Source organism: Diabrotica virgifera, chromosome 1, assembly GCF_917563875.1.
Source record: "Diabrotica virgifera virgifera chromosome 1, PGI_DIABVI_V3a".
Lineage (NCBI taxonomy): Eukaryota > Metazoa > Arthropoda > Insecta > Coleoptera > Chrysomelidae > Diabrotica > Diabrotica virgifera.
In genome coordinates this window covers 161,411,057-161,438,846 of record NC_065443.1, presented here as the reverse complement: position 1 = coordinate 161,438,846, position 27,790 = coordinate 161,411,057, and the positions used below count along the sequence as shown (strand labels likewise).

Genomic DNA, 27,790 nt, shown 5'->3' with positions numbered 1-27,790 from the left:
CATTTATTGTTTACATATAGTATAAACCTCATTCTATTACACCAAATTAAACTTTCACCTTTAAATTTAACAATCAATGACGTCAAGCTTCTAACCATGACTTATACCGATCTTATTTCCAACAAACCTAAAGTTTTTTCTGGATTAGAGAGTTGCTATTTAGACTTTACAATAGATTCTCAACTTATATTTTTTAAACAATTTTAATTATATTTTCAATCAGCTATTACCTACCTTCACATTTTATTAAAATCCAAAAAAATTAAAACTACACTTTTTGAAGTTCGTAACCAAAAATTGACTTTACCTTGTCTTGTCATGTCACTCTTTGTCATTCCTTTTCATTTTACATCAGTTGGTCTGTGCTAATTCAAATGGCAAGTACCTAGTTTTTTCGAGCAGGGAAGCATGTTGCTCTTTAGGCACATACATATTTTAATCTAGTAACATCGACTTGTAGTCATAATATTTTATCATAAGGTATAATGTAAGCCATATATTTTGAAGTTACCACCTTCATTGGTGTGCTAGTTACAACTACTTTGCGGAATGTAAGTATTCTCCACATAATTTTCTCATTAACAGTCACAATTTTAACCTTTTTGCCTTAATCTAACGTGGAAATACTTCATTCCAGGCACTGAAGATGTTCTGTTCAGAACGAAAACGTTTTGCAATCCATGTGGATGACTTTTAGAAGTTTTAAATAAACTATTTTATAGCAAAATACAATTTGAAGTTTTTACTTCTGTATAGGTATATTATGTATAGTTATATTATTATATTACATATAGTTAAATGTAAATATACATTTGAATTATATACAGAGAGAGTCTGTAAAGTGGAATAAATTCAATATCTCAAATACTAATTGTTTTTTTGGAAAATGCTCAGACCCGTCGATTAGTATTTCAAATTGTCCTTTTTGACATTCAATAAAAATGTATACAGGATGTCCCAATTTAGAGATATGACGTCATCGTCGATTTTCTTAAATGGCAACACTGTCATTTTGATAGCTAATTTGATAGGGTTTGTAAAGTTATACATAACTGCAAAATATCAAATTTTTATTCTCTACCATTTACAAGATAATAGAAAATAACAAAGTTATATCTGTAATTTGGAATATATTCAATAATTAAAATACTAACTGTTTTTTTGAAAAATGCTCAGACCCGTCGATTAGTATATCAAATTGTCATTTTTGACATATAATAATAATGTATACAGGGTGTCCCAATTTAGAGATATGACGTCATCGTTGATTTTCTTAAATGGCAACACTATCATTTTGATAGCTATTTTGATAGCGTGTGTAAAGTTATACACATCTGAAAAATTTCAAAATTTTATTCCCTACCATATACAAGATAATAAAAAATAACAAAGTTATGAAGAACAGGAAGTAATCAAATAATATATATATATATATAGTTTAGCTCTCCAGGCCTAGAAGGCCCATGGCTTGGTTTACTATTCCTTTCCAATCTCTCCTATTTGCTGCTTTATTTTTCCAATTTGTGATTTTCAGTTCTTCTATGTCTTTTTCAACATCTTTCTTCCATCTGGTTTTCGGTCTACCTTTCTTCTTCTTTCCTCCTATTCCTCCCGTTAGTATTTTTTTGGGAAGTCTCGTGTTTGGCATCCTTTGGATATGTCCCAACCATCTCAGCCTTTGTGATTTTACGATCCCTACTATGTTTGGTTCACCATACATCCTCTCCAATTCCACATTTGGTCTTCTTATCCACATTCCATTCCATATCTTTCCGCCAAATATTTTTCTTAGGACTTTTCTTTCCCATACTTTAAGCATGACTTGCTCGGATTTGTTCATCGTCCATGTTTCACTGGCATACAAGACTATAGGTCTTATCACTGTCTTGTATATTCTTATCTTAGCCCCTCTAGATATGTTCTTATTTCTCAATAAGTTGTTTAGAGCAAAGATACAACGATTGCCAGCCATAATTCTCGCTTGGATTTCTTCTTTTATATTTGGTCTCCTAGTGAATGTCGCTCCTAGATATTGGAATCTCTCTACTTCCTCGAATTTATATATTTTTGCCTCTGTGTTTATTGTCAGGTATTGTCCTTGTGTGTATTCTCGTTCTGTCCATTCCATATATTTAGTCTTTTCTTCGTTTATGTATATCCCTTTCTTTCTTCCTATCGCCTCTAGTCTTTTTAGTATTTCTTTTAATTCTTGTTTGCTTCTGGCTATCATTACTATGTCATCAGCGAATGCCAAGCATTGGTGTTTTCGTTGGTATACAAGTCCTGTCCTGTTAATTTCGGCTTCTCTGATGACTATTTCAAGAAGGATACTAAACAACAGTGATGACAGTGGGTCTCCTTGTCGTACCCCTTCACCGACCCTAAACTTATCTGTTTCCTTTCCATTTATTTTAACCCTGTTCTCTGTTTCTCTGAGTGTAACTTTTACCATCTTTATTAATTTTTTACTAATTCCAATTTCACATAGTGCTTTGTATATTTCTTTTCGTTTAACTCTGTCAAAAGCTTGTTTAAAGTCAATGAATAGGGCCATTGTAGATTTTCCGTATTCGTAGCTTTCCGCTTGTATCTCACGCAGCAGGAAAATTTGATCCACCGTGCTGCGTCCTCTTCTGAATCCACATTGATATTCTCCTATGTCATTATCTATCTTTTGTGTTATCTTGTCTTTTATATGTACTGCAAGTATTTTATATGCAACGTTTAGTAGGGCTACTCCCCTGTAATTATGGCATAAACTTTTGTCGCCTTTTTTGTGAATTGGACACAGTGTGGCTTCAGTCCATTCTTTTGGTATGTGTTCTTGTTCCCAAATTTCTTTTATCAGCTTTTCCAAATGCTTAATTAGTACTGGTCCTCCATATTTAAACATTTCAGCTGTTATTTCATCCTTACCTGGGCTCTTGTTTTTCTTTAGTTTTTCTATTATTTCTTTTATTTCTTTTTCATTAGGCGGTCTTTCCTGTATTTCTTCTTGATCAATATTTTCATTCGGTCCTTCTTCTTCTTCTTCTGCATATTCTGTTGTGGGAATTTCATTTAGAAGCTCTTCGAAGTATTCTCTCCATCTGCTCAGTATTTCTTCGTCGCTTACTAAATTCCTTCCATTTTTGCTTTTGTAGTGTACAGGTTTTCTTTGGAACCCCTTTTTCTCATTTTTTACTCCTTGATATAAGTTCCTGACTTCTCCATTTTTATAGTTTTCTTCTATGCATTTCAATTTATCTTCGTTGTACTTTCTTTTCTTTGCTCTTATGATTCTTTTAGTTCGTTTTCTTTGTTCGTTGTATTGTATCTCCATCTCTGGTGTTTTCACTTGCATCATTTTGAGTCTTAACTTATTTCTTTCATCCAGTTCTATTTTACATTCTTCATCAAACCATTCTTTGAATCCATCTTTTATATTTCTATTACTGACTTGCGCTGCTTTGGTCATACATACTTTTATTTGCGTCCATTTTTGTTCGATGTTTTCATTTTTTGCAATATTTTCCAGTTCTCTAGTGACTAGTCTTTCATATTTACTTTGTTCTTCTTCTGACAGTAGTCTAATAGGTTTAATTACTTTGTACCTTTTTTTCTGTTGATTTCTAAGAACTGGTATAACCTGTTTAAGTTGTATTCCGACTATAAAGTGATCTGTGTCTGCATCCGGTCCTCTATATGTTCTTATGTTCTTTATACATTTTTCCATGTCTTTTTCGATGAGCACATGATCTATTTGATTTATGGTTTTTCCATCTGGTGATCTCCATGTTCCTTGATATATTCTTTTGTGTTGAAAGTACGTGCTCATAACGATCATGTTTTTTTCTTTTGCAAAATCTATTAAGAGGTGACCATTTTCATTCGTTGTTTCATGCAGACTATATTTTCCTATGGTGGGTGTGTATATTTCTTCTTTTCCTATTTTGGCATTAGCATCACCTAGTACTATTTTTATATCGTATTTGGGAATATTTTCGAATACTGTATCTATTTGACTGTAGAAGTCTTCCTTTATCTCTATGTTTTTCTCTTCAGTCGGTGCATGTATGTTTATAAATGTTATTTTTTGGTATTTTCCTCTTATTCTTAGTATGCATATTCTCTCTGAAATTGGTTTAAAGTCAACGATTAGATCTTTCAGCTTTTTGTTTACTACAAATCCTGTGCCTAACATTCTATTTTCGCCTCCGCTATTGAAAAATAAATAGTCATTTATTTCCATTGAGTTTTGGCCTAGTTGTTTCGTTTCTTGTAGTGCTACTATTTCGAATTTATATTTTTTACATTCATCTACTAGGTGTTTCAGTTTTCCTTCTTCGTATGTTCCTCTTACATTCCATGTTCCTACTAATATATGTTCTTTTATGGGCTGCTTTTCATTAATAATCTGTACATTTTGTCTATTTCGTGTACCTGTACTTTGCCATGTCGTCTCCGTTATTTCAGTCTGCTTTCGTTGTATTGCTAGTTTTTTGGTTGTATATTTTTCTCTTTTATGAGTTGTTGTTGGCTGTTATTCCATGTCCATATTTCACCATTAATGATTAGCTTCTGGTATCCTATTTTTACATTTTTTCCATTATGCCTCTCTACCATAGCCTTGCTTCTAATTTCTTTCTGAATAATTCTTTCTTCTTTTGACATATCATCATTAATATAGATTCTTTCGTCCTTTTTGGTTTTTAATTTACTTTTATTTTTCATTACTTCTATTTTGTTTTTCACGCTGTTGAGTTCCACTATGACAGTATTTTCTCCTATTTTCCTTGCTCCATTTACATCTACTGAAACTTGTAGCTCTTTTTCCATAAAATTCTCCATAGCCCCTCGTAAAACTTTCTGATCATTTGTATCAATTTTTATTCCTTGTATTATTACATTTTTTCTCTTTCTTTCTCTTTCCAATTTCTCTATTTTTTCATTTGCTATACTAATTTCTTTTTCTAATTGGCCTATTTGATTTATAGCTTTTTCGTTTGTTTCTCGCAGCTTTTTTATTTCATCTTTGTAGCCGCTTTGTTGATCTTTCAGTTCTTTAATTTCATTCTTTAGTTGTGTGATTTCGTCTCCAGATCTATATTGTTCTTTTTTTATGTCTTTTATATCCATTGCTAATTCCCTCATCATTTTCATCATTTGTTCCATTCCACTTATGTTATCTTCATCTGTTTTTTGTGATGTTCTAGCTGTTATTTTTGATTTTTTGCTGGGATGTTCCTCCTCTTCCCTTCTCCTTTTCATTTCATCATCTAATTCGCTATCTGAACTCATTGTTCTTAATTCCTAGTTATTTTTCGTGCTAGAGTTATTAGTCAATGCGTCACGGGTGAAGTTTCGTGGAGAACTCTACTCACAGTTCAAATTCCCACCCGCACCCGCGCTAGCCGTTACTAATTTTCCAGCACTTTTATTCCTAGGTAAAATCAAAATCAAAATCCGGCCCTGGTTATCTGTTTATAATAAAATTAATTATATTATAATAAAGTTTTCTACTTACAGCTGATTCTGTTTATTAATATGCTTTATTTCCCTGTAGAAATACACCATTCACAATATTGTTTTGTTTCCACCTACTGCAAAACCTGCTTTGTTTATATTCGATATCACACAAGTTTTTATCACTTTACACAAGAATTTAATTCCTTATCGTTGGAATTACTTTTTTCCGATTTTTTCACTGTATAATTAGTTAACTAATTAGGTTGTTTATTTATGTACCTACATATATTGGTTTATAGTTACACTGCACTTTTGTATAACACAATTGTTTTATTGCTATATCTGCCCGAGAATCGAGTTAAGATACGAGCTAAACACGTGTGTTCTATTCGCTGGTCAGCGACCGAATCAAATAATAATTGAATTTATTTATTTCAATTAAGCAAATGCTCATAACGTTGCCCATTGAAAATTTGACAATAATTGAGGGCAACATTATGAGTTTTTGCTTAATTTATTGAAATAATTAAATTCAATTATTAGTTGATTACTTCTTTTTCATAACTTTGTTATTTTTTATTATCATCTAAATGGTAGAGAATACAAATTTGAAATTTTGCAGTTGTGTATAACTTTACACACCCTATCAAAATAGCTATCAAAATGACAGTGTTGCCATTTAAGAAAATCAACGATGACGTCATATCTCTAAATTGGGACACCCTGTATACATTATTATTATATGTCAAAAAGGACAATTTGATATACTAATCGACGGGTCTGAGCATTTTTCAAAAAAACAGTTAGTATTTTAATTATTGAATATATTCCAAATTGCAGATATAACTATATTTTCTATTATATTGTAAATGGTAGAGAATAAAAATTTGATATTTTGCAGTTATGTATAACTTTACAAACCCTATCAAATTAGCTATCAAAATGACAGTGTTGCCATTTAAGAAAATCGACGATGACGTCATATCTCTAAATTGGGACACCCTGTATACATTATTATTGAATGTCAAAAAGGACAATTTGAAATACTAATCGACGGGTCTGAACATTTTCCAAAAAAACAATTAGTATTTGAGATATTGAATTTATTCCACTTTACAGACTCTCTCTGTATATGAAATACGTCCACCGACAACAGCCATTTCCTATTTATTGGATTCACTGACAGGTATTATACAAATTTAAGCCTATAATTTTTCGGAAATGAATAGAACTTATATTAACTATTTCTAGTTGTATTTTTACAATAAATAAGAATTTGGTAATAGTAGGCAACCAACTATTCAGCCACGTACTAGGGGTAAATAACATTTAGGTATTTTTGTAAATTATTATAATTTAAATCTCGAGTAGTTTATAATTAAATTTTTTACTAATTAAAATAAAGAAGGCCGTAGAAAAAGTATAGTATTCTACTCGCATGTAATGGCTATTACTCATCGTGAGTAATAGCCATCATTACATGCTCGTTGAATAATATACTATTAATAATAGTCATATTATATAAACTGTAAAATTACTTAACCCGGAAGCAGTCGCGCCGCTAGAAAAAATCTAAAATTTTATCCTTTTACGTGATAACTTGATGAAAAATTTGGCAACACAACTTTCCACTCGTAAGTGCGTCGAGAAAGATTTTAGTAATGCGTGGGAAATTTTTTTACATTTTTTTTATTCTTTTTATTTATTTTTTGTGGAATTTATGGATTTGGTGACAACCAATTATCTTTAACGTTGTAAAAAATAGATATTTTTAACATAGCGGGTAAATAAAAATATTATAAAATATAAATTTGTTTTAAATTCGTATTTAAATTCGTATTGATATATTTTTTCTCATCGCGCGACTGCTTACGTGACAGAAGTGGGCGCGGCTGATCCCGGGTTAAACTTTTTTATTTAACACAATAAATATTGTAATTTATATTAATAATTGAAAAACTCGTAAGATGAAGTAAAACCACTTCTATATAAAAGGTAGATTAATTAAAATTTTAAAAATCCCAATGGATTAAATAAAATAGGTTCATTCAGAACGTTTTCGGACCTATCAGTTCATCATCAGTGAATTCCTATATACTTGCTAACTAGCCCCAGAACCAAACAATGGTTGTACTTATAATTCAATCTTCATTACAGTATTGTGAAATTGGATAGCCTAAACGCCGATGTTATAAAAATACCTCCGGGAACATGGTGAGACTCTAAACGAGAACCTTAACAACCATCTTGGGCCAATGAGGTCTGCCAAGTAAGATTGAATTATAAGTACAACCATTGTTTGGTTCTGGGGCTAGTTAGCAAGTATATATGAATTCACTGATGATGGACTGATAGGTCCGAAAACGTTCTGAATGAACCTATTTTATTTAATCCAATGGGATTTTTAAAATTTTATTAAATATACTTTTTACATAGAAGTGGTTTTACTTCATGTTACGAGTTTTTTAACTATATACAGCCAACCCAGGGAACTACCCATTTTAGATTAATACTTGACTTCAAAAAATTTTTAACGAGTTTTAACACTGTAACATTGGGTCAGTATTATAAATATTTTTTACTTTTATACCTTGTTTACTATTATAAATTTTGACATTTATCATTTTCAATGACAGTGACATTAGCGTATTTGCTCGGTTTATTGAAATTTAAAACTTATATTGTGTTTATTTTATAAAGTTATATTGTGTTATATATTTTAAAAATGTTATAACATATTATAATTCACAAAACTTTGCATCAAATACGCGAGTTAAAGATGTAACATAGTTTGACGTTTTATAACTAATTATTATAATACGTTAAGATAATAGTATAACATTCAACGAGTGATGGCTATTCCTCACGATGATGAAGTTTGCGACACGAGCCGTAGGTGAGTGTCGTAATTCGTCAGAGAGAGTAATAGCCATTACATGCAAGTAGAATACTATACTTTTTCTACGACCTTCTTTATTTTAATGAATAAGTAAACATAAGTAATTATATAATTATCAACTACTCGAGATTAAATGTTGTCTTAATTATGTAATATAGTTAAATATAAATGTACATTATAACTTTATAAAATACGTCCACCGATAATAGCAATTTCCTATTTCCTACAAATTTGTATCTACAATTTTTCGAAAATGAATATAACTTGAACTGACTATTTCTTGTTGGGTTTTTTACAATACATAATTAAGACAACATTTTTAATCTCGAGTAGTTGATAATTATATATTTTAAGTTATTAATTAAAATAAAAAAGGTCGTAGAAAAAGTATAGTATTCTACTTGCATTTAATGGCTATTACTCACTCTAATGAATTACGACACTCGACTACGGCTCGTGTCGCAAACTTAATCATCGTGAGTAATAGCCATAATTACATATGCTCGTTGAATAATATACCTACTATTATCTTAACGTAATATATAATAATTGGTTATAAAACGTCAAATTACGTTACATCTTTAACCCGCGTATTTGATGCAAAGTTTTGTCAATTTTCGAAAAAACAACGTTTAATTTAAACTTACATTATTTATTCACAAACAATCACACATTACCATACAATAAACTCAGTTACTAAAGATAGAAAAACAATGAATATAGCATACAATTTTGATAGAAATAATCATTAGTTATGTACTGTAAAAAGAATAGATATGTTTTGGTAACAAAATTTCGTTTACGTCAAATCGAAGCATCGGTACTCAGAATTTAAGGTTTGGTCGAAACCATCTCTTATTATAATATTCAAATAATTAATACTTGTATAAATTTTTTTCAAACATTACCTGTACTAAAGGATGGTTAGCCAATAAGTATAAAGCAAAAGATATAGCGGATGATGTGGTATCGTGTCCCTAAAAATAAGAAATAATGTACACATAAAGACAAACTAAATAAAACCTAATTTTGCTTCTTTATTAAGTGTTACTCTCAATATTTTTGTTACACCACACTTAATGCAGATACATAATTTTTTTACTTAGCTGTAATTATTAGTTTTAAGTTTCAGTTATATTTGCTGCTCCCTTATCCAACTACATATTTTTCCTAATAGTTTTACATTATCTCATAGAATTGTTTTACTCTATAGGCTTGGATCCCGCGTACCAAAAAAAGTTTACTAATAACACGCTGAAAATTTGATAATAGCCAAACGGTATCTAGTCGGACAAACTTTGATGTACGCGAACACTGGAACAGGGGAAGTTTTAATTGTGGAACACGTTACAGGTTTCGAACGTCAGACTACGAAAACGCCCCATGTATTTTGTCGGACAGAACTTCCAATTGATTTGTTACCCTTTCATTAAACTCTCAGACAAAAAGCAAACATTTGACATGTTCTACGTGTCGGATTTAACACTTATCCGGGCAAAGTGGGTCCAACGGGCCCGAGACGACATTTCTTTTATCATAAACTGATAAAAAATAATTATTGAATTTTATGCATCACTGAATTTGTTTAGAAGTATGTTTCCTTCAACATAGTCATGAACTATTGAAAATATTCAATATCATTTTTGAAATTATTGCGTCGAAAGAATTTTGTCACGCAAAGGGGCACCACGGGCCCTTCGGACCCTATTTGTATTTATACCTAAAGTCTAAACCTTTATGACGCAAAATCTAGCAGTAGGGTAATGTTTTTGTGGATTATCTAAATGATTTTTATGATTCCGGAAATCCAATAATAAAGTCAAACGTGTCACAAACATTGTAAACATCTCTTGGATGTGAACATCAAAGAGATGCTTACAATAGGTGTTAGATCTATTATAAATAAATTTTAAAAACTGATAATCATTGGTGAAATGCAATAATATTGTGAGGTAGGTACCTACACATATTTTGAAATAACTAATGTATCTGCTATCAGTCGTTTAATATCGATGTTAGTGTCGACAACTAAGCTTCTAAAATTATATTGAATTACAGTAAAAGTAGATAGTGTGAATAAAATGTCCTGAAAACTAATCTATGTTTTTTTTATTTTTATTGTTTTTTTTTAACCTAATACTCATTAATAATTTAATTTGTCATATCCATTTGCTATTCCAGTTGGGAATAAGCTAATTTTGTGGCTTAGTCCCAACTAAAATAGAAAATTGATATGACAAATTATTAATTTGTAAAAGTAAAATAATAATATTCTTCTGACTTATGCGTTTTATTTATTTTGTAAAGATTGCTTTTGTCGGTACTTTATACATGAGCTGCTAATTACCACAATCTTTTCTCAGAAGGGTTTTCACACAATAATGAAAGGCAACAACACCGTAATCTTTTTCCAGGGTATGCGTAAGCATCAATCCCTCTTTTCAAATAAAATAGCATGGTAGATTTACAGAAGTTTTATTTATTTATTAATTAAGTCTTTATTTGGCTCCAAATGTTTATTACTTGTAAATAAATATTTTTTCTACAAAAGTTTTCTTGCATTTCATTATTTTGTGAAAATCTTTCAGGTAGATCGCACCCTCGAGGTAGACCGCAAACTATAGCAGCACCTTTTTTTAAATCTAGATAATTTAAATTTAACTTTAATAAAAAATCAAAAGAGAAAATTAGAAATATATATGGGTAAATATAAATAGTATAGTCCGTCTAGAAAGTATCCGGAAAAAAGAAAGCAGAATTATAATTTTACGGTATTTATTTCTATCACTTTAAATATAAAATTTCAGTAAATATTTCATCTAATTTACTTATACAACCTCCATTTAAATCTAAACACTTAACTAAACGTCCAGGTACACCCGAAATTAGATCAAGGCCATAATTTTCGGTAATGGTGTTCCAGGCCTGTAAAACTGACCGAATCAAACCTTCTTTATCTCATGGCGCTGCTCGTTCCACTTCAATCTTCATCAGTCCCTATATGTTTTCAATGGGGCTAAAATCTGGAGATGCTGCTGGCCACGGAATTGTTGCCAATTCGTGTTCTTGCATCCAAGCTTGAGTATACGCAGAAGTATGGCATCTTGAATTATCTTGCTGAAAACGCTACCCCTCTCGATATAAAACATGAACCGTTTCAAGAAAAAAACCATTTAGGATGTCACAATATTTCGCACTATCAACAGTACCGTTAACTATACAGAGAGGTGTAGCACAGAGAGGTGTAGAAATTTGGAAATTTGAACGGTAACATTTTCTCTTGATAGGACTTTTAGGTGATTTGCACCAAGCTGGAAACAACTTTCATCAGATATAAAGACATGATTAAAATTATTTTCTCTAAAACGTTGACAAAAATCTATTCTTCGTTGCCTTTGCAGAGGTGTAATTGTAGGGATTTTTTTTGGATTCCTTGATATGAAGCCTTGCTTTTTCAGTGGCATCTGGACAGTTTCTGGGCACACTTTCATTATTCGTTAATTTCAAAATCTTTTCGCTAATTTTCGAAACCTGTTCGCGAATTTTGTCGTCCTAAAGCCACTAAAGCATTTAAATTGTTTCCGCGAATCTTACGCGGTCTACCCGAAACTGGTACATATACTCCATCTAATTTACTTACCGTTGCACGTCATCCGCGTCATAGGCCGTGACGTCACATGATACCAACACGAAATATTTAGGCGGAAGGTGTGTTCTTTTTTAGAATCACTTTGCCGAGTACACTGGTATTACAGCCACTAGACATATTTTATTATATACGCGTAGAAATAATATTTAAAGATTTCTATTAATGTTAACTTAAAGAAATACACAATAATATGTTTCATTTAATTTATATAAATGGATTATAAAGCGTTTTTATGAAGCACATTTATTCGGAATACACTGTAACTATAATCGAACGAAGGTGATATTTTGGCATAAATTGGTAACAGTTATTTGACAGTTGCGGTGATGACACTTCATATTTGTTTATATTCTTTACTATAAGTATTTGTTTCATTATATTTACTGTTTTTATTATGTAATTTAACGTAAGATTATAACTTAATTCTTGTTTTCTATTTCTTAAGTTTTTATTTATTTACATTGAATATTAATTTGTTTTGCTGTATAATCCACTTTCGCAAAAATTGTGTGATGTATGATTTAAAACGAATTCAAGAATTTTTTGTAATTGGGCAACAATGTCAACTTAGACCTCTAACGTAGATAATGACGTGCAACGATAAGTAAATTGGATGAACTGTATATGTCTCATATCTATGCCATTTTTTATCCTCTTTATTGTCTCATATAGTGCATTTTTCCCGAGTTCAGTCAATTGCACTAACTTTTTAACGTTTTGGACACCCTTTCCATACTAATATTCCACCCCTTTTCTTTTTTCTACTTGCGACATTATTACACAAACCTTAAGTCTGTTTACAAACAACAATATTTGACAGATGGTGTTGTCATGCGATTTTGTCCATAACCTACTATCGGCACAACCTACTTGATGCATTACTTTTGTCTTAAAATGTTACAAAAAAGAAATCTAATAAAATTAGGAAAAATATAGAATTCCGGAAACTTTCTAGACGGACTATACATTCAAAAACTGTGGTGGCCCCAACGGACCCGAGTTGCCTGGTTGCGTAAATATAATGTGTTGCCCGGATAAGGATTAAAAATGCCCAATATATTTGCCTGAGAAACATTTTTCATATACTATATAAAGTTTGCTCTTGAATAAAATTAAAAGTAACTTTCTAGTTTTCACAATGATAAATTTGTCAGGATGACACTTTCCACAATTAAAACTTCCCCTGTTCCAGTTTTCCCATACATCTAAAATGTTTCTGACTAGACACCGTTAAGCTATTAACAAATTTTCAGTTTGCTGTTTTTAAGGGATTTTTAGAAACTACACATAACTAAAGGGTCAAAAAATCTTCTTTTTCTTTCTTCTGTATTTTACAAAAATTATTTATTTTATTTTAACTCCCTTCTAACTTAGACGTTAGCTCTACTTCCTGTTTGAGAGGGATAAATGTGTTACATGTGTAACATGTAAACTTACAATATTGGTTGATAGAAAACTGATATAAACAAATCTGCTGGAAAATTAACTTATCTAAGCCTTGTAGTGCGGCAGATTCGTGCAAATATTATAATAATTGTGCATTTAATGATAGAGGCATATAATTTGGACCACACATATACTACACATACAAAGGTTCAAAATTTGATATGAGACCATCTCAGATTTTACCTTTTACAATAATCGCGGGCATTCAAAATGGAGACGATACATATGTGACTAATAGCACGATAACTTTTGAACGAAAATCCGACTTAAACCAAATTTGGTATGTAGGTTCTTTTTTTGGTGTATGACTGAGCTCTTGAACCGTATGAATCGGTTTACCAGAAGTTGTGTTTTTCCTAATTTTTTATGTAAAAAATGTTGTTTTTTTTTTCAATTCTTTCACCCTGTATATATTATTTTTTTAAGAAGATAATACCGGTATCATAAAGAGCGTAAAAATAGGTTTTAGGAAATATTTTAAACTTTTTAGTTATGTTATTTACCATTTAATAAATGCATAACTTATCTTCATATGTACCTAAGTGCAGCAGATTCGTGCAAATATTTTAAGAATTATTGTGCATTTAATGGTAGAAGCATATAATTTAGACCACATATGAGGCCATCTCAGATTTTGCTGTTTTACAAAAATGGCGATCATTCAAAATGGCGACTATACATATGTGACTAATAGCACGATAACTTTTGAACGAAAAGTCCGATTTTAACCAAATTTTGTATATAGGTTCTTTTTTTGACGTAAAAGGTCTAAGTCTTTAACCGAAAGAATCAGTTTACCAGAAGTTGTGTTTTTCCTGATTTTTTACGTAAAAATATGTTATTTATTTATGTATATATTAATTTTTCAAAAAGTAATACTGGCATTTAAAAGAGCGTAAAAATATTTTTAGGAAATATTTTGAACTCTTTAGTTATGGTAATTATTACCAATTAATAAATGCATAACGTGTCTTCACATGTAGCTATGAACCTATGTGCGACAGATTCGTGCGCATAATATAAGAATTGTTGTGCATTTAGTGGTAGAAGCATATAATTTGGACCCCACACACTACACAAATAAAGATTCAAATTTAGATATGAGGCCATCTCAGATTTTGTCTTTTACAAAAATGGCGGGCATTCAAAATGAATCTGCCGCACATAGGTACATGTGAAGATAAGCTTTGCATTTATTAAATGGACATTAATATAACTAAAAAGTTAAAAATATTTCCTAAAAAAATATTTTTACTCTCTTTTCAATGGAGGTATTACTTTTCTGAAAAATTAATATGTACAGGGTGAAAGAATTTAAAAAACAACATATTTTTACATAAAAAAAACAGTAAAAATACAACTTCTGGTAAACCGATTCTTTCGGTTTAAGACCTCGATCTTACTCATCAAAAAAACCCTAATGCCAAATTTGGCCGAAATCGGACTTTTCTTTCAAAAGTTATCGTGCTATTAGTCACTTATGTATAGCCGCCATTTTGAATGCCACCATTTTTGTAAAAGGCAAAATTTGAAATGGCCTTATGTATATCTAATTTTGAACCTTTGGTATGTGTAGTATATGTGGTCCAAATTATATGCTTCTACCATTAAATGCACAATAATTCTTATAATATTTGCACGAGTCTGCCGCACAGAGGTACATGTGAAGATACGTTATGCATTTATTAAATGGTAATTAACATAACTAAAAAGTTCAAAATATTTCCTAAAAAATATTTTTACGCTCTTTTCAATGGCGGTATTAACTTTTTGAAAAATTAATATATACAGCGTGAAAGAATTGAAAAAAAAAACAACATATTTTTACATAAAAACCAAGAAAAACACAACTTTTGGTAAACCGATTTTTCGGGTTCAAGACCTCGATCTTATACATCAAAAAAGAATCTATTTACCAAATTTGGTTGAAATCGGACGTCTCGTTCAAAAGTCATCGTGATATTAGTCATATATGTATAGTCGCCATTTTGAATACCCGCCATTTTTTATATATTTGAACCTTTATACCAGGTGTCCACTTATATTTTCCCCCATTGTAACTGCCTATAACTTCTAAACGGCTCAAGATAGAAATATGCGGTTTTCGATGAAATGTTTTATTTTAGTAAAAGTTTTGTCTGAATGGATTGAATTTTTTTTATCGCTTTCAAATACGAAAAGAAAAATGGCGGATTTTTGAAAAAAACGTTGTTGTTGACTTTTTTTTAATGTAACACCCAGTATATTTTTTTGTAAATTGAAAGAAAGGTCATTAACCTATCCAGCAATATAAAGTTTTTCAAAATCGATTGTCAAATCACTTAGTAATTAATTTTTAAAATGAGAGGTGCAACGTGGATATCGCATACCTAAATAACATAACTAAGCAAATTGATATTATGTTATGTGATTTCCACATTGCATCTCCCATTTTAAAAATTAATTGCTCAGTCATTCAACCACCGATATTAAAAAAATTTATATCGTTGGTTAGGGAAATGACCGTTTTTTCAGGTTTCTAGGTAAATGACCAAATTTATGTCGCTTTTAAATAAAAAACGGCGGATTTTTGAAAAAAAAACGTTGTTGACTTTTTTTATTGAAACACCCAGTATATTTTTTTGTAGCTTGAAAAAACGGTTATTTACCTATCCAGCGATATTAAATTTTTTAAAATCGGTTGTCAAATGACTGAGCAAATAATTTTTAAAATGAAAGATACAATGTGGAAATCACATAACATAATATCATTTTGCTTAGTTATGTTATTTAGGTATTTAGGTATGTGATATCCACGTTGCACCGCTCATTTTAAAAATTAATTACTCAGTGATTTGACAACCGATTTTGAAAAACTTTATATCGCTGGATAGGTGAATATTTCTTTCAATTTACAAAAAATATACTGGGTGTTCCATTAAAAAAAAGTCAACAACGTTTTTTTCAAAAATCCGCCATTTTTCTTTTCGTATTTGAAAGCGATATAAAAAATTCAATCCATTAGGACAAAACTTTTACTAAAATAAAACATTTCACCGAAGACCGCATATTTCTATTTTAAGCCGTTTAGAAGTTATAGGCAGTTAAAATGGGGGAAAATATAAGTGGACACCCGGTATGTGTAGTATTGTGTAGTATATGTTGTCCAAATTATATGCTTCTATCATTAAATACACAATTGTTTCACATATCGGCTGCACTATTCGTAGATGGTAAGATTCCATCAGAGTTTGATGGGTTCTTCTAGAAGTGAAATTATTTAACATAAATTCCACGGAAAATTTTTAGTTAACCCCAAAGTATTTGTTCTAAAATTTTGATTCTGAGTTAGTCACTACTTCGCGAAGGACTGACTGGGCGGGGAAGTTCTCAACACCGACAAAGCGCGTCTTATATGGCTATTATAAAGATGTTCTATTGGTAGGGGATAAAACGGGAGTTGGATAAAACGGGATAGTCGGATAAAACGGGATACCTAGCCTAGAGACCCAACTAGTGCTGCTATCAATCGGACAACGACGAAAACTTGTTCTCAGTCGTCATCTTAACATTCTCTGTTCGTTTTACATCGATTCAATTATTTGATGAAAAGTTGTGGTATTTAGAATTGTTTGACTCTACTTTTTTGTTACTTTGTACTTTTATGTGCGTTGTTTTCTAAATTATATTGCCTACATATTATCTAAACATATAATTCCGGTGACTGTTACATTTAATTAAGCACTCATTAACGAATATTCTCATGCGTAGTATCTAATTTTACTGTCATGTTTGGGCAGGAGCCATTTTTGTTTTGAAAAATGTCAGAGTTGGACAAAACAGGACACTTATAAGTTGGATAAAATGGGATACAGTTTTTTATGTCCCGTTTTATCCACTTATTTATTTGTTGGCCTATTAATTTTTTAAATAGCGATAAAGTGTGTTCTCATACTGCAGAAAAGAGCAACATATTTTTATGTGCCTTTTGTTCCGATATACGTAGCTACTCCTAAATAAAAGGTCTTATTTCCCACTTTGCAATAAAACATAAAAAAGGCCTATTTCTAAGTTTCTGACTACTGAAGATATTGTTTTTTCGGTAAAGGTAAATTTTGCTTTGCAGTCTTATATCTACTTAAATCTACTTTTTAGATAATTTTATGAAAAAAATTAAATATTGTGAACCTATCCCGTTTTAACCAACCGTGGTATGCTAAAACGGGATGTGCAGGACTTTAATAAATATTTTTTTTACTATTTTCCAGTCATTAAAAATAGCTATAAATAGGTTTTTTGTGTACTTCAATAAATGTTATACCTATAAAAAATAATAATATGATAATTTCTTTAACATTTTTTTCCGTAATAAAAATAAACAAGAATGGTATCCCGTTTTGTATAACTCTCCCCTATCTAGAACAACAGGACAGGTGTGGATGCATATACACACATATACATTTAAACAATGCTTAATTGGGAAATCACCAAAGTGCCGTAGAAGATAGATAATAGAGTGAGATCTGCGTTGCAATCACGAGACCACTGCAAACGCAAAACCACTGGTACTTAGTATAATTACAATAGTTACAAATAGAATATACCAGGATATGAAAATAAATGAAAGATTTTTCACTTGCAGCAACCCGGTACCGAAAAACCATTTATAACGCCAACTATATGCATAAATACATTTTGCAAAAAGTATTGGATTCTCTAATTTTAAGTTCATCATAGAATTTAAATAAAATAAAAACCGTCACTAATATAATTTATAATATGGCATGCAAGATAATATTCTCAGAAAATAATAGGGCGTGCAAAATGATAGATCATAATATCTCTTACAACTATTATTTTTGTAAATTAAAAATGATGACAAACGTTGAACAATTTACTTTTAACTAGTAAAGTGCACATAAATGGGTAAAGATCATAACAATTTATTTGTGTAATTTAAAATATTAAAGAACTTCAAACTGTTGACATTAACGAGCAAGGTGACATTAACACCTCCCATTAAAATTCTATTCTCACTATACGTTCCGTTTACTTGCCATACACGTTCCATACACCTTCCATTAATTTAACCACCATTCTCACTAGACGTCACGTTTTTTCCCCATTTAATATTCCACACATTTTGTACCGGTTTAGTAACATTTTACCCTAAATTTTTGATTCAAATACACGTGTTTTTTCCGGCTTGATGAAAATATGTGGTCTGAAGAAAATTTAATAATAGAAATGTAAAATATGTATACATTTTATACAAAACATACAAAAAAGGTATACAAAACTGTATACAAAATTGTATACAAAAAAGGTTATTTCACATTTGTTTTCTTACCGGCGCGCCGCGGCGTGAGAAATACAAAATAAGATTTTATTTGGGCATAAGCCACAATTCGAGTTTGAAATTAAGTTTACTTGACGTTTCGACTTTCACTTCGGAAATCGTTATGAATATAAAAAACATTCATAAATTAAAAATTTAACTTTGTTTCTGGTGAAGCAACGCAGTTGGAACGAGCAGATAATATAATTGTGTCACCGGAAAGCGAAAAAGGTAACGCACAACTTGGAAGAACCTATAGATTTATTTCGTTTCTGGTGAAACAACGCAGTTGTAATAAGCAGATACATATATTATAATTGAGTCACCAGAAAGCGAAAAAGGTAACGCACAACTTGGAGGAGCCTATAGTTTTCTAACTTCGCTTGTGGTGAAGCAACGGAGTTTGAACAAGCAGATATATTATAGGTTTGTTCGTAGAACGATCAGCAACCGTTGCCAACCGTCAGACGCAAGCGCGTTCGTAGTCTACGAACTCAAACTGTTAACTGCGCAGCGCGAACTGTTAACTGCGCATGCGTCTGATGGTTGGCAACGGTTGCTGATCGATTGGATCGTACTACAAACAAACCTTATAATTGTGTTACCGGAAAGAGAAAAAGGTAACGCACAACTTGGATGAGCCTATAGTTTTCTAACTTCGCTTGTGGTGAAGCAACGGAATTTGAACACGCAGATATATTATAATTGTGTCACCGGAAAGAGAAAAAGGTAACGCACAACTTGGAAGAGCCTATAGTTTTCTTACTTCACTTGTGGTGAAGCAATGGAGTTGAAACAAGCAGATATATTATAATTATTGTGTCACCAGAAAGCGAAAAAGGTAACGCACAACTTGGAAGAACCTATAGTTCTCTAACTTTGTTTCTAGTGAAGCGACGCAGTTGGAACAAGCAGACATATTATAATTGTGTCACCGGAAAGCGAAGAAGGTAGTCCCTGAAATGTTCAGGACTATATATCCCAGGATGTATAAACGAATGGACACTAAATAGAAGAAAAAAGAATGGAACAACCACATAGCAGAATAGAGAGACACGTGTGGTCAAAATAGCAAGAAATAAATCATCAATCGATAGAAGTACCGGCCGAACAAGCAAAAAATGGAGTGACAATATTCCGTAGAGGTTATCAATCCGCCGATGAACCAGCGGAATTGCTTGAGAAGATATTGGATGAAGAAAATATTTTAATTCCTTGGTAACAGCCGCCCAAAATATTGCCGTCTTTAAATGTATTATCACTGTATTTTTTATTTTCAAAATTAAAAAGTCATGTCAGAGAAGTTCTATAAATTTTTTATTGTCCAAATTTTTCTCACCATGTATTCCCCCTATCCATAACCGCTATGTATTCCCCCAATCCATACTCTACCCGACAAGTCACACCTTGTCGTAGAAAAAAATACGTGACTGAACCGCGAGGTAATAGCAATATTCACATTATCCATATGGTATCCGAGACGTCGCCGAAAAATACGTGGCCGACATTGAACGCAAAGATTCGGGAATGGTAGGTAAATGTAACGGAAAGTGGGCATATACTATATGATTTGTATTTAATAATATTTTATGGAAACTGAATGCCATGCGTATTGAAAGTAAACGGGAGGTATAGTGAGAATCGACCCTAAAGAGCGATGCAAAAGTTACCGATGTTCGCGCTATTCGATATTCACCCGAAAGACAAATTCACTATAAGATGCATTTCACAGAAGAATGGACAATCCTGCCTTAAAGAAAATCTACAAATTATTAAGAAGACTTTGCCCGTTGATTACCACACATTTTACGACGATCTTTCCCATAAATAGTGAAAAAACGTTCCATTATTAATAGTATAGTAATCTACTTTTTCAATAACTTTAATTTAAGACATGGTTTTCGTTTTGTATTAATAATTTCATTTTATTTTAAAGCAACCAGATCTATGTAGTTCTATTTTAAAAGATCCTTGAAAACCTGTCAAGTCAAGGCCAAAGTAACACTTTTTAGCTAATAACCAACACATATCTTGTAAATTTCATCAGCATATTGTAAATAAAGACATTTCTTAATGAATAGAGTTATTAGATTAATATTTTAAACAAAACTGTATTTTTACGTTTTTTTGCTCTCCTGTAAAATTAGTTAAAATGGACTTAGCAGGTTAACACTTTAGGGTGACGATATGCCAATGTTATTATCTTTTAATATTACATATTATGTTTCTCAGGTTTAAGATAAGTATCACATTTTTCATCTATGGTTGTTCATTTTGTAATACCTGAGTTAAACAAAATTTTGAAATGCACATAAAATTGTCACACAGCAAAATATACAACAGCACTTCTTACTGAAATATCATCAAATTGAACTTGTTTTCGAGTTTCAAATTTTAACAAGTTTTTTGAGAACGTAAGCAAAAAAGAAGATTTTAAGAACATTCTATATTACATTTAGGAATATTTAATCAATAAATGTTTAATCAATGAAACTGGATAATGAAATGAACAAGTGAAAATTTGAGGCACTCAATGTTCGATGTTAAGTCACAATGACGACCCCTCGTGGATTTGGTCTGAACTAACTTTGAGGGTGTTTTCAATGTCAAACGCTGAGCGCACACGCATTTGAAACAATTCGGTAATATTCATTAATTATTTTTACTTTAAATTAGTTTTAAATTAATTATTGGGTAATATAAAATGATTAAAATGAAATCTTCACGTTTCAATAAAAGTCGGCGTCGATGTTAGCGTAGAATAGAATAGAAATATGCTTTATTGCCACTTAAAATTATACAATTGTATGGACAAAGTTTAACATAGAGTTATAAAAGAAAATAACAATAACAAATACAATTTTCTGTTTGATAAATCATCAATATAAAAAAAATACAAGTTAATAAAGTAAAGAAAAAACAAAACCGATATATGTATTGCAAAATTATTAATATAAATTGCAGATTGAACATACGACAAAATAAAATACAGACATAGAAACTAATAAGTTTAAGCTATATAAGTTGTATGTATATAAAATTTGTAAAAAACCACGTAAAAATAAATAATGAATAGGTAGGTATTACCTATTTGTTTCAAATGCATGTGCGATATGCGCTCAGCATTTGACATTGAAAACACTCTCAAAGCTAGTTCAGCCGAAATCCACGAGAGGTCGTCATTGTGACGTATCACTGCTAATACTGATGAGAAGCCATCAACAACTTACTTCAAACATAAATGTGTCAACTTCCTCTCGGATATCTGATTTACTTAGTGGCTTTCCATTAATTGTGCTCTTTAACAGCAAATCCAAAAAGGCAAACTTTCTTTTTACGCCATCATCGTCAACATAATTTTGATTTTTCTCCTCGGATTTTTTCAACTCTTCTATTTTTCTATTAACTACTGAATCAGTATGATCATGAAGAACTTTAATAGCTTTTAATTCTTTATAGTAATTTATAGTAAATGGGTAGAGACTTGGATCCAGTGGAGAAAAGTTTCTATCGGTTAGAATTCTGCACATCTCCTTTACATTCCTAACGTATTCTGAGTTGCCATCAGTTTGTGCATTAACGGACACTCCCATTGCGGCTTCTGTGAAATTTATATAATATATAAAATATATAAATATGATATAAAGTGCTAGTTGAAATCCCCTCTCCCCTTCTACATCGTCTCTTTTGAACTGTTATACTTACAATACTTAGTGAAATTTGGAGGGAGGGAATAGACGAATGTAGGCTTCTCAGTTAGTCATAACAGGTGACGTAATAGAGTCACTGTGACTGATAATTTTAAATGGGACCTTTTGGCAAGTGATATCTCGTTTAAAAGTTTTAGGTCTGGATCCCGTGTATGAAAAAAAGTTGAATAATAGCAAATTGAAAATTTGTTTATAACTTAAGGGTGTCTAGTCGGACAAAATTTGATATATGGGAACACTGGAATAGGGGAAGTTTTAATTGTGGAACAGGTTAAAAATTTGGAACGGTCAGACCACGAAAACGGCACATGTATTTTTTCTGACAGAACAGACTTAAACTCTTCGAGCAGAGATTAAACTCTCATGCAAAAATCAGACTGCTATTTATCACCAAATTGGCGTTTTAATGAGTGGAACATGTAGAATATGTCAAATGACAGGAATTATGACAGGTGACAAATAGCAGTCTGATTTTTGCATGAAAGTTTAATCTCTGTTCGTTTAAGTCTGTTCTGTCGGACAAAATAAATGTGCCGTTTTCGTGGTGTGACCGTTCCAAATTTTTAACCTGTTCCACAATTAAAACTGCCCCCGTTCCAGTGTTCCCATATATCAAAGTTTATCCGACTAGACACCCTTAAGCTATTAAAAAATTTTCAGCTTGCTATTAATCAACTTTTTTTTCATACGCGGGATCCAGACCTATTATTGAAAATACATATTCAGTCATACTAATTTTGTTTTAATTTAAGCTTATTTTCATGAATACATTAAATAAATACTAATCAAAAAAGTTGACGTTGACCTAAAAACCACTAGATAATTGAAAAACGTTAACTTTTTCACTTTTTTTTTTTAATTTATCGGTCACAGTGGCTCTGTAACGTCATATATCACTATTACTTCACCTGTTTTTAATTTTATTTAGCGTATGGACTTTTGCAGTACGATAAATACACAAATATAATATATTATTCAAACACTAAAATATAGTCAATGAACTTAAATATTAATGTTCAATTTACGTAGCCATTTAATTGCTTCTGGGGAGCATTCCACAAAGGCCTGGAGGTTTCCACGGTAGGCACGATGTAGGCAGTCTAAAACACTATGGATTATGGTCTAATGGTCTGTCTAGGTGATCCGCAATCGCACTGTGGACTTTCCGCACGACCCCATTTAAACAGAGAATCAGCACATTTACCGTGTCCGGTACGTATGCGATTAAGCCTCGCCCAGGTGGGCCGGGACAGATTTGATCCGATTAAACCCTGAGTTGGGGTGGATATCTGAGTATAGTCTGCTGCTATTGTTGGCATCCATCCTGTTGACCATTGCGTATATATATCATAGGAATCACCAATTTTTCAGGCAGATCTGATTGTAGGATTTCTAGATCTCAGTCGCTGGTGCTCTTTTGAGATGTCTGGTATATTTTGATGGATTGGTAATTGTACGTGAGCTACAATTTTCTGGTAGTCTCTCACTAATACTGCTGTACGGCGTAGATCTAGTGAGCAATATTGCTCAAAGTAGGCAGCCATCTCACTGGGTTTGATTTTATTGTTCCAGTGATTATTCTCATGGTTTGATTGAGTTTGATTAAGGTTTGATTAAGACATCGATTTTGTTTGTATGTGCACTATTTAGCCATACTAATAGTGCACAACATTCTGCCACTAAAAAAACTAAAGCTATAGCAGAGGTTCGAAGTGTATCTGCAGAAGCACCCCAAGTTGTTCCAGCAAGTTTTATTATTATATTGTTTCTTGTCCTGAGTTTACTGACTGCGTTTGTAAGATGACTTTTGAAGGTGAATGTACTATCAAGTGTGACACCTAGATATTTGGGGTTGTTGTTATGTCTGATAGCTCTATCATTTAGAGTTATATTGAGAGTATCGCCCGCAAGTTAAATCGACAGGCAAAAGAGACAGGTTTCAATTTTGCATGTGTTAGGACGTAATCGCCAGTTCTTAAATTAGTTATTTAGTGTAGTTAGGTCCTCATTTAGAGCTCCTTCTCCAGCTTCTTTACTATTATATTAGAAGCCAATGGTCAGGTCGTCAGCATAAGCGAATTTTCTCGATTTTGTTTCAGGTATATCAGCCGTGTAAAGGTTGAATAATAAAGCAGTTAGCACTGAGCCTTGAGGTAAGCCGTTGTTAAGTTTTCTAACGTTACTCCGTGCATCATTTATATACCTGAAACAGTCGGTTAGTTAGTAGATTGTTTATCAGCTGACAAGTTTTGAGGCAGGATATGATTTTCATCAACTTATAAATAAGGCCCTCTCTCCACACATTGTCATAGGCAGTCGTAAGATCTATAAATGTTATGGCAGGGGGAGGGTTACCCCCTTTTTTAGATTGGTCGTACTAACTAAGTAAGTTTTAGGGGATTATGTTCAACAAATTTGTTTATTAAGGAGGTCAATCATAATAATATTATAATTATGATATTATCATATTATGATCAAATGCATAGTTTAAGATTCTGTAAAAGACATAGGTACAGACTTTTTTATATTGTGTCATATAAATAATAAAAACGTGGTATTATCAAAAAATAATCATGTTTCAAATAAAATGTCAATTTTAAAAACAAAAAAGATGTTCAGGGCCAGGATTTGAACCAGAGTCGTCTGGGTGAATATGAAAGGGTGAATATGAAAGCCAGTAGCTAGGTATTCTTGGCTATTATTATACACGTAAGTCACGGAGATAAATATTTGACATATAGGTTGTAGCGTTTTTCCATCAAGTTTCACATTTTACCTTTTCTTGGCTAAAATCCCCGGTTTTGGGCCAGCTGACACATCATTTTTTGTTAATAAGCTTTGGAACACCTAACTAAATAAAAGGAAAACAGTCATGCTAAAATGCTCCGGTTAAATTTGACACTACCTCCCGGGCTATTACAGTTGGAAAGCTAGATTAGATTTAACATATTTCTAATTATAATTGTAATTTATTCCCATAAAATATAGTACTTAGGTAATATAAGAATTATAAATGGGCAAAAAAAACTGCTCTATTGGCATATCAGATATGGTGTATTGGTTGAAAGTCCGATACATCAGGGACAAAATGCTTATCGAGCGAAATTCTCCACAGAAACGGCACTGCGCCATCTCGTACAGAGGATGGAGTACGTTCTAGAAAACCAAGAGGTGATGTTGGGTGCATTTCTAGATATTGAGGGAGCATTTGGCAACACCTCCAACGAAGCCCTACGATATACGCTACGTTGCTGGGGGATACAGTGTCAGCTCAGGTCACGGTTCTTAGACATTACTACGGTTGCCCAAATCGACTAACCAATGAACATTAAGGGTGAGATTACGTCACGAGAGTTTACTGTCATTTGAATCGTAATATGATTTTTTTCGAATCCTGAGAAAACCAAGTATTTTAGAAAAATTTAAACGCAGGATGCAAGATTACATTATTACCGAGGGCGGAAAGCCCCTTAGAATAAACAAGCAGATTCTATTGAATGAAATATTTGAAATTAAATATCACACTTCTCTTTTATTTTCAGCCCTGTAACTTATTAGAATAAACATTATAGAAGTTTTCAGGGACTTTCAGCCCTCGGTAATAATGTAGTCTTTCATTCTGAGTTTAAATTTTTCAAAAATATTTATTAGTTTTCTCAGGATTCGAAAAAAATTAATACAATTAAAACACATTGAGAATTTTGACATGCGTCAAAATTTTGCATTAACTCAATGTAAAATTCTGAACTGTTGAATTCCAGCTTCCCTAATATTTATTGTACATCAAAAGACATTAGAAACTATTTGTAGAGGATTGAAATCTGTATTGGAAATAACTGTTAAAATTGGTCTACGTAATTAAACATATTCCAAAATTTTGTAAAAATGTAATACATTTTAGTTTTCAGCCCAAACTTAGGCCACACACAATGCAATAATGTTCACATTTTTGAACTGTCAATATTTTTATTTTATCATCTATTGTTTAAAAACAATACAGTTGATAAGATACCCTCAGTTGCGGAGAAAGGATTAATAATAAAGATTTTTTTATTCAGTCAATGGTGTGAGCACTGTCAGTTAAATAGTAACGTGTGGCCTTACTTTTACACGCATACCTATTGTGGCAAATGTATCATATATTTCAAAATTTTGGAATGCATTTAAATCGTAGAACAATTTTAACTTTTGATTTTAATACAGATTTTAATTCTCTACAAGTATTCTCTCATGACTTTTGATGTAAAATAATTAGGGAAGCAGGAATTCAACAATTCAGAATTTTACATTGAGTTTCCTATGGCCCTTTTTACGATTCACCACCCGGTATAAGATAAAATGTGTACTATTTGTCTATTTCTTAAAAATATGGGAATGTAAATTCTTGTGATGTAAAGTCAAAAATATAAGTCTCCCCACCACCGTCGGACAAGACAACCGTAATAAAGTCTAATAACCGTGAGCTCAGGTAGCCAGATGCTGCCAGCAGGAGGGAGTTTTATCTCCTTAATTGTGGAATCTGGCATGGATGGCCTGATAGCTAGACTCGACAACGATAGGCTTCATGTCCTGGGCTATGCGGATGACCTAGTAATCTTAGCCCACCGAAGATTTAATGGTACAGTCAGAGATCGAATGCAACAGGCTCTGACCGTAGTTACGGAATGTAATTCAAACGTAGGGCTTAATATCAATCCTCTAAAGTCAAAAATCGTGAAATTTACTTAAAGAAGGAATTTAGAGGAATTTGGTCTTCTAAGTCTAAATGGTATACATTTAAATCTGGTGAGTGAAGTCAAGTATGTCGGGATAATATTAGACTCAACATTCACTTGGAATAAGCAGATAGAAATAATAACGAAGGGAGTTGTAACTTCGTTAATGGTAGCCAGACGTACTCGTGCAAAATTGTAGGGTTTGAGACCAGACATTGTATATTGGATTTATAATATGGTGGTAAAACCCACAATTACATATATGCATCAGTGGAATGGTGGTCAAAAGTGCAGCAAAAAAGTGCCATCATCAAATTAAGCAAGGTCCAAAGATTTGCTTGTCTCGGGATCACGGGGGCTATGAGAGACACACGTTGGGCAGCTATATAGGCACTATTGGATCTTGCTCCTTTACATATAACAATAAGAGGTGAGGCGAGAATGGGATATTATAGACTACGAGAAAACCTGAGCAACGTACCAGCTAAATCAGGACATAGTAGAATAATAAATGAAACTAATGATGCCGAATGGATGATGATTTCTGACCATGTGATATCCAGATAGAAGCTCGAAGTTCCTTTTCAAGTGGAGATTTGCCCACGA

The 27,790-nt window shown here is 32.0% G+C and overlaps 1 protein-coding gene across 2 annotated transcripts in view; it reads right to left on the bottom strand.

Annotated features, from left to right (window-relative positions):
• Nucleotides 1-27,790, bottom strand: part of LOC126881398 (cytochrome P450 4V2-like) — a 187,261-nt gene that overhangs the window by 40,145 nt on the left and 119,326 nt on the right. For both annotated transcript variants that reach the window (XM_050645661.1, XM_050645663.1), the window contains exons 4-5: nt 21,990-22,360; nt 9,256-9,324 (exon numbers count right to left, since the gene is read on the bottom strand). In XM_050645661.1, the coding sequence (XP_050501618.1) occupies nt 9,256-9,324; nt 21,990-22,360 (440 nt within the window). The remainder of the gene's footprint in view (nt 1-9,255; nt 9,325-21,989; nt 22,361-27,790) is intronic.